General features: G+C 41.3%; 1 protein-coding gene across 1 annotated transcript; it reads left to right on the top strand.

Moving 5' to 3' along the window:
• The first annotated feature begins 4,617 nt into the window (after positions 1-4,617).
• Positions 4,618-8,314, top strand: LOC117755107 (cytochrome P450 1A1). The gene is made up of 7 exons (XM_034574628.1): positions 4,618-4,776; positions 5,180-6,054; positions 6,146-6,272; positions 6,363-6,452; positions 6,592-6,715; positions 6,889-6,975; positions 7,249-8,314. The coding sequence occupies exons 2-7, from the start codon at positions 5,215-5,217 to the stop codon at positions 7,544-7,546; spliced, it is 1,566 nt and encodes a 521-aa protein (XP_034430519.1). The 5' UTR covers positions 4,618-4,776; positions 5,180-5,214; the 3' UTR covers positions 7,547-8,314.
• The last annotated feature ends 160 nt before the right edge of the window (positions 8,315-8,474 follow it).

Here is an 8,474-nt window from a genome sequence, read left to right as displayed (position 1 = left end):
ACTCACATCCGATCCTCCACATCTTTCCTCTTCAGTGGAAACAAAAGATCACTATCACTTCAGTTTTGAGTTTTTTTATCTATTGTTTGACCTGCATGAGTCAGGTTGACTCTGGCTGATCAGAGGAATAATTGCTAAATGCCTAGAACTTGAATTTAAAGGGTGGGGTATATGGTTTTCAGCCCCTTGTGTGTGACATTTACAGTTACTCCATCTCAAGCAGTGGGTGCTGCTCACCTGTAGTGATCTGACACACACACTCCTGCAGCCTGAACGCTCGCTGAGAATGCAGCCATGCTCTCGCCTCAGGCAGTCCACACACGATCACAGTGCACGTTCATCTTTAATCAGGTTCAGTTTCATCCCTGGGGAGTGCGCAACACACACACACACACACACACACGCACGCACGCACGCAAGCACGCACAGACACACACACACACACACACACACACACACACACACACACACACACACACACACAATGCTACAAACTGAACAAGGTGAATCACAATCCCTTTGCTGAATACAATAGCCGGTGTTTATTTAGACATGATGCTGTAGATTTCCAGTTTATCCAGGTTATACAATGCACTTCACTTGTTCTGTATACTGTAATGCTCAGTTCATTCATATATCTGCAACATGAGTTTGCCTTTACACTACTGACTCACAAGAACAACAGGATGTCATATAGAATGCAAAGACACTTCCCATGTATCCATCTAACCAGTAATTTACTCTTATGTATGAACAACAATGTATTATATCACTGCTGAAGAAATATGACATATGTACTAATAGGAGAAACAATATTTTTAAATTCACAGTAATCATAATTTTACCCAAGTTCTCTGAGCTACAGCCTAATTATTATATCTCTGATAGCCTATTAAACACATTGGATAAAGAGCTGGGCTTTGTTTCCCATATATGGGATTCTCAACATATATGTATAATAGATGTTTTATGTAGAGAGAAATAACAGTTCAGAAGGTGAAGCCATGGCAGTCATTGTTGCCACTGCCCTGAGAAGTTGTATTAAAAACGTAACATAGTCTTGTATTGAGGAAAATAAAAAAATAAAATGTTAATTAATGACTCTCTGAACCCTCTCCACCCTCATGTTCCATTGTGGGACCGTGGTGCGTGAGAGACGGGGTGGCTGGTTCACCTTGTTTTATAACTTCCAGTTTTGTAACTTGTTTTGCCGTTTGGTGGGTTCTCGCATGTGTGGCTGCTCAGTCTGGCCCCACCGTGTTACATGACTGCAAAGAATGAAGCCTGAGTGGCAGATTGCATGACTCCAAAGCCCCAAGATCCTCGCATTTACAGAAGCTATAGCGCGCAAATATGTGCACCTTCGTGCCCAAGCGGTGGGGGAAAGGGACTCTCGCGTCCTGCGCTCTTTGTTCTGGGAGTTTAAGACCCTTGTGTCTTTTCCAGAGGCTGCTGCCTTCGCGTGACTTGACCAAGCAGATTTAGGATTGTCCAGAAGACCGAGACCCTCCCCTCTGGACTGAAGCTCCGCTTCTCACGCAACCTGCAGCACCAGAGGCGCAGCGCCGCGGCGCACGGCAAGAGTCCCCGGAGAGTCCACACACAGTGCGGGAGGATCAGTGCGGATTACGCACAATAAATGAGCAACCAAAACTTTACCTGTCGGACTTTTTTGTTATGAAACTTATCTTGGCTGCACAGCTTCTCTCTTTTCTGGTACATTGTTGAGCTGTGGTAAAAGACGCGTCTGGCGCCACAGTATCTGCCTTTTACGCATTTCTACAGTAGCTTTGTTTTTGATGTTTGTAATCAAAGTCCAACAACATTAATGATAACCAATAATGTGCCAACAGTCATTTAACCCCAAAGATGAAAATGGTAAAACAAATTGAAAAGCATTAAAGAATTTGTAATTGATACATTTTAGAACTGCTCCTCTATCTAACTGGCTGCTGTTATTGGATCTTAAAAAAAAACAGTCATAATGCAAACATCTATCTTGGACACACATTATCTTATATTTGTATATATTGAAAATAAAACATGTTCCTCTGTTTACATTCGCCAATCACCAGAGTATATTGGATGTATTTTCAGATACAGGCTGTGAGGGACATTTTTTATAATTTCAGGAGACGTCAGGATAATTGTGGCTCCGTCAAATTCTACATCATAAAAATAAAATGTACAATTCAAGCACAGTCCCACAACGCCTGCTGGATATTTTTCAAAGCTCACATGTAAATTTAAATGTATCTATACATTAACTCCTGTGCACTTTTGCCCCCATTACCACAATCTATCTGACAAACAGCAGAACATGGGTCATGCTTTATTCGTTTTATTGAAAAAGCACTTTGACATTTTGTCATAGAAATAAACTTACATCAACTGTTAATTAATAAATATTATTTTTTAAGATATTGACAGTGACTAGTGTCCAGTGGCCTGCTGTCTGCTCCATTGTATTCAATTGTCATATGGCTGTGATCTGAACAAGATTTCAGAAATTGTATAGTATTATATATTATTCTATATCCAGGTCGAGTCCAATAAAAACCCAGTGTCCCAAGTGTCAACATTTTTAAAGGTAAAAGAAAAACTCTTTTAACTTTACCTGAAACACCTCCCATCTTATCTAAAGAGAACACATTAACCAGTCATCTAGCAAAGATGAGACAAGTTTTAAGAATGATAAACATTTAAAAATAACATTCTTATAGTTGTTGAAAAGCCTAAAAAGAAACGTTTTCATGTTTTAAATTTGCAGCTGAAACCTAGTGAACGTGGACAAATAAAAAAAAAAACTGTGCAGATTAGAGAAGCAGGTCTACGCTAATATTGTATTTTACTCTAATATGTATTTGGGATCACAGCTACTATCACCGTAACTGAACAGTAGCGCATTTTGACAGCAGTGATGGCGGAAACTTGGTGCGTAATCCTGTTTTTAGAGCCATCAGTCTTTTCCTGCTCGTCCCAGAATCTGAAACAGACCACAGATTCGGTTGCACAATCCAACAAGGAGCGACTGTGTCCCATGTGTTGTGAAGTCTCCACAACACAGGGGTTTGACAGATGTGGGATTTAAGAAGGAGTTTGAAAAGTCAATGCCGCTATAATTTATCATATACTTTTATTGTGATGCTGATTTTTTCTGCTGAAAATCCAAACCTGTCTTTTCTTTTATTAGAAATAAATGTAATGACTGGGTTTGCATGCTTCCAGTGGGAACATGTGTTTCTTTTAAAGTCCAGGGAGGTTTATATATGTAATGAAACGATCAGAAATGTTAAACCCCACGGATCAAACCAGAGCAATGGCACATATTTCACTTATATGTGAGGAGGTGCTGTGGGTAAAAACTCAGAAACTGATCTGTCGGTCTAAAAGGTTCAACAGGGTAAAAAAAAAAAATTTGACAAAACGAAGGAATGGTAATGAACTCATCTACCCTTTATCTCCAGCAGTGCAGCCTGATCACCCCCTCCCTCCCCAGCATCCTCCTCAAAGGGGAGGTGAGGGTTTGATCACTGCGCTCTCACGCAACTGGTCAATCTTTAACTCCAGCGGAGAACCAACAGGTACAAGCACGCAATGGCATTTGACTGTTTTATCAGGACTTAGTTGTCCGGGTGGCTGCTGCGTGTGGCATGTTGTCACAATCTCACATTTTCACACCAAACCTGTTGCATGAGGACAAATGTTATGTGACTGAGGTCAGAAAGTAAAACCCCAAAGAGTCATAAAGTGGTTAAAGTTATATAAAAGGTATAAATATAAGTTGTGTGTGTTTTTTTTAATTCAATTATATTGAATCATCTCCCTATTTCTCGTCTTAAACTGCCCTAAATTAATATATATGTTCCCTGATATTGACATTATTTTCCTTTAAGGACAATTGTAGTTTAATTTGTCTCATGAGTCGAAATATCCATGTTATTGTTTACCATTTAAAAACCATGCCGCATGTTTAGCATTCATTCGTTGCAATGCACTAAAGACATCCCCTTTGCGTTTATTTATAGATCAATAAAAGATCATTAATCAATACTATGGGAAAAAATGTTTTGCACTACACACGTTACTCTGCCAATTTGATTATGTATGAGAAAGTTGGCTGAAAGAAGGTTCCTGCCTCGGTCAAAGCGCTATTTTTAATATGGACAGCGCATAATTAACATAATATATAAGCCATACTTTATTTTATAGTCCAAACAAGCGTAAAACAGACGGCACGAGTGCCTGCGGAGCATCAAAGTAAACAGTGCTGTCGCCGATTTCAAACTGTTTTATAGTGGTCGAAGTTATACTTGCCCTTGATGGTTATTACGTCTTATCTGTCCATAAAAATGACACATATACACCGAAGAGCTATTGAGTCCTGATGGTTTCAAACTTTGCCTTAACAACTGTGAAATGTACAAATTGTGCGCGAGAATGTAGTTTCAAAATTTTCCAGTACTCACTTACGCACGCACACACACGCCACACAGACACACACACTCACGCACACACACACCTCCACTTTTCCCCTGCACTAAACTTCATTCATGACAACAGAGGGAGAGAGAGACAGAAAGAACGAGAGAGATTACGTCATGTGCAGCAGCCAATGAAGCTGTGGAGCGCACTATAAAGCCAGAGCCCATTCTCTGTTTTGAAACATTAAGAGAGTATGCTCGGACAATAACTCAACTGAACTATTTATATTTTTCTGCAAAGCCCTTTTTTGGGGACCACGTCACATCGTTCCTCTCTCACCGTTTCACCGAGGTAAGCTCAATATGCGCAGAAATTCAGACAGACTGAGTCATAATGTCAGAGAAAGGAGCAAAAGTGCTGAGATAAGTTCTGCAAGAGAAACGTGTCTGAATAGCAGTTTGGTCTTTGCAGTTGCAGCTTTGAATTTGCTCGTTATTTTTAAATGTTTTTTTATTCATTGGTTCTGTGTGACTCATTGTGCCATGTTCATAAACTTAGTCACTTTGCATGGACCATCACCTTTAGAGAAGTGTTGCATGTAAGCTCATAGAGTCAGGTTAATAACAAGCAAATGGTTTGTGACAGAGTCTCTAGTAACTTTAAACTTCACGGTGCATATAGTCAACATGTTGCACAACACCTTTTTCTCCTCCCTGCCTTCACTACTCTAATGCCCCACCTTTTTAATTTCCAGATTGTGTTGAAGCCAGAAAAAAAAGAGTCGTCATTATGGTGCTAATGATACTGCCATTCATTGGATCTGTGTCTGTATCCGAGAGTTTGGTGGCCATGACAACGGTGTGTCTGGTCTACCTGATTCTTAAGTTTTTCCACACTGAGATTCCTGAAGGGCTCCGTCGGCTTCCTGGGCCGAAGCCCCTGCCTATCATTGGCAATGTGCTGGAGGTGGGCAGCAAACCTTACCTGAGCCTCACTGCTATGAGCAAGCGATACGGCCATGTCTTCCAGATCCAGATCGGCATGCGTCCTGTGGTTGTGCTGAGCGGCAGCGAAACTGTTCGACAGGCGCTCATCAAGCAAGGGGACGAGTTTGCAGGCAGACCTGACCTGTACAGCTTCCGCTTCATCAATGCCGGCAAGAGTCTGGCCTTCAGCACGGACCAGGCCGGCGTCTGGCGTGCCCGCAGAAAGCTGGCCTACAGTGCCCTCCGCTCCTTCTCCACCCTGGAGGGGACAACTCCAGAATACTCCTGTGTTCTGGAGGAACACATCTGCAAAGAGGGGGAGTATCTCATCAAACAGCTCAACACTGTCATGAAGGCCGATGGCAGCTTTGACCCATTCCGCTACATTGTTGTGTCTGTGGCCAACGTGATCTGCGGAATGTGCTTTGGCCGACGCTACGACCACGACGATCAGGAGCTGGTCAGCTTGGTGAACCTCAGTGATGAGTTTGGCCGGGTGGTGGGCAGTGGAAACCCTGCAGACTTCATCCCTATCCTTCAGTACCTGCCCAGCACAACAATGAAGAACTTTTTGCGCATCAATGAGCGCTTCTCCGAGTTCGTGCAAAAGATCGTCACCGAGCACTACACCACTTTCGACAAGGTACACCACTCGGTGTAACATTCACGAAATCATATCTTTTTCAGTCACTGTGTATTCAAGCTTTATTGAGATTGTCCAACCATTCTTTCAGGACAACATCCGAGACATCACAGACTCCCTAATTGATCACTGTGAGGACAGGAAGCTGGATGAGAACTCGAATGTCCAGATGTCCGACGAGAAGATTGTAGGAATTGTCAATGACCTGTTTGGAGCTGGTAAGCCTATATGTCTAATGATGTGATCATAAGTGACCTCTGCAAAAATGAATGAAAAAGTCCTAACAGAGGTTATGTTTCTCTATCTAGGTTTCGATACCATCTCTACTGCCCTGTCATGGTCGGTGATGTACCTTGTGGCGTACCCAGAGATACAGGAGAGACTTTATCAAGAAATAGGTAAGTACTGTTGTTTTAGGCAAGATACTTCCTTGGATTTTCAATCTTGCTTTGATTCAAGGGTGCAAATGATTACGAGATAGGACTGCAGCCTCTGTCCTCATCCTGAATTGTATTCAATGGATTTTTTACTTTTCAGAGGACAAAGTGGGTCTGGATCGCATGCCTCTTCTCTCTGATAAACCCAATTTGCCTTTCCTGGAAGCCTTTATCCTGGAGATCCTTCGACACTCTTCGTTCCTGCCCTTCACCATCCCACACTGGTGAGGTTCATCTCTTTTAGATGATTGACTCTACCACAAATGATATGTTAATGACATGCTATCATGGGACCACACAAGACAGACACAAAGACATGGTGTTCACCAGTATAACAACATACACAGTTCAAACTTGTAAATACACAATACCCATACGCTTTGTTCTTCTTTTTCAGCACCGCTAAAGACACATCTCTGAACGGCTACTTTATTCCCAAAGACACATGTGTCTTCATCAATCAGTGGCAGATCAACCATGATCCGTAAGTACTAAAAGTTACATTTAAAAAATCGTATTAAAATATGATGAACTTTGCTGATAGAGAGACAGAGATAGAGTGAGATGCTAAAGCTGTGGAAGGTTACAAGGCTCAAGGGCACCCTATTAGTAGTTGTAAAGGAAGAGACATAGCAGCCTTCATTAATTTCCCTAATTGTCTGAATCAAGAAAACAAACCTCTAATTCATCATTCTTTCAGGGTAATGCATACACCTTTTTTTAAATTGTCTTTTTCTTCATCCGCTGCAATTTTCAGAGAGCTGTGGAAAGATCCATCTTCCTTCAACCCAGATCGCTTCCTGAGTGCCGACGGCTCTGAGGTCAACAAGCTGGATGGCGAGAAGGTGATGGCTTTCGGCATGGGAAAGCGGCGCTGCATCGGCGAGGTCATCGCACGGAATGAAGTCTACCTCTTCTTGGCGATCATCATTCAGAAGCTGCACTTCCACTCGATCCCGGGAGAGAAGCTAGACATGACACCTGAATATGGTCTCACAATGAAGCACAAACGCTGCCACCTGAAAGCCACAATGCGAGCGAGGAACGAGCATTGAAGCTCATCACCATGTACAATATGTGACTCAGCAGGTCACAGTCAGATTAAGAGTCAGTGGAAGAAGAATCTCTCTCTGAATGTAAAAGGCTTGATTCCAGATTTGATGTTCAGAGCGTGTGGCATTGAAGCATATAAGTGACATGTGTCTGTTGCGGAGTGTCAGAGGTGTCTGGGTTTTTGTGAACATATCTCTGCTATGATTTAAGTCGAAGAGATATTCCTGCACAAGGCAGATTCTTCTCAGTGAAGTATAAGGAGATCCTTGGTTCTTCTGTTGTGTTGTTCACTAATCTGCTTCAATTCAGAAGTTGTCTTGTTCAACTTTGGGACAGACAGTATATGGTTTAATGGATAGGCATTATCATTGCAACATATTTTTTTCTATTGAGAACAAATATCACCTTATGACACCATTTATACTTGTAAGCTACAATTTTTTAATTCCATTATAATGTCGACGTAAGACACTGAAGATATATTTGTATCCCAGAATGTGATTGTGTGTGTGTATATCAAGTTCTTTCGTATTTCTTGAAAATAATTGTTTATTGTGCCCAGTGTTTGTATATAATTGAGGTGAAAGTGTTTTTCTGTGCATCTACATGATTTATGAGAATACCAAAAGAGTTCCAGTGATGTTTGGAATATATTAGTATGCTATAAACTTTTGTATTTCTATCTCTAATGTATTGATGATTGTCTACGATGTAAGGATGGAACATTCTTTAATCAGCCACACAAATAAAGTAAAACAAATGTTTGAATTTATCATCTTCCTCGTATTCTTTGCTTAATTAAAAAAAACAAAAAACATCCCCGTGCATTACAGTCATTGATCTGCTTCTCACCAAACCACAAAGAGGATCAAGTCACAATGATCCACATGAACTGATTTAAACCTCAGAGGGGAAACAAATCACAACAAA

This window comes from Hippoglossus hippoglossus, chromosome 3, assembly GCF_009819705.1.
Source record: "Hippoglossus hippoglossus isolate fHipHip1 chromosome 3, fHipHip1.pri, whole genome shotgun sequence".
Classification (NCBI taxonomy): Eukaryota; Metazoa; Chordata; class Actinopteri; order Pleuronectiformes; family Pleuronectidae; genus Hippoglossus; species Hippoglossus hippoglossus.
Note: the sequence above shows the minus strand (reverse complement) of the source record. Positions and strands in the feature narration are given on the sequence as shown.

Excerpts from the sequence above, each read along its gene's own strand:
- LOC117755107 (XM_034574628.1), top strand. The coding sequence starts at position 5,215 with ATGGTGCTAATGATACTGCCATTCATTGGATCTGTGTCTGTATCCGAG. Across the intron at positions 6,273-6,362 it reads CAATGACCTGTTTGGAGCTG|GTTTCGATACCATCTCTACT; the intron begins GTAAGCCTATAT and ends TTCTCTATCTAG. Across the intron at positions 6,716-6,888 it reads CCCTTCACCATCCCACACTG|CACCGCTAAAGACACATCTC; the intron begins GTGAGGTTCATC and ends CTTCTTTTTCAG.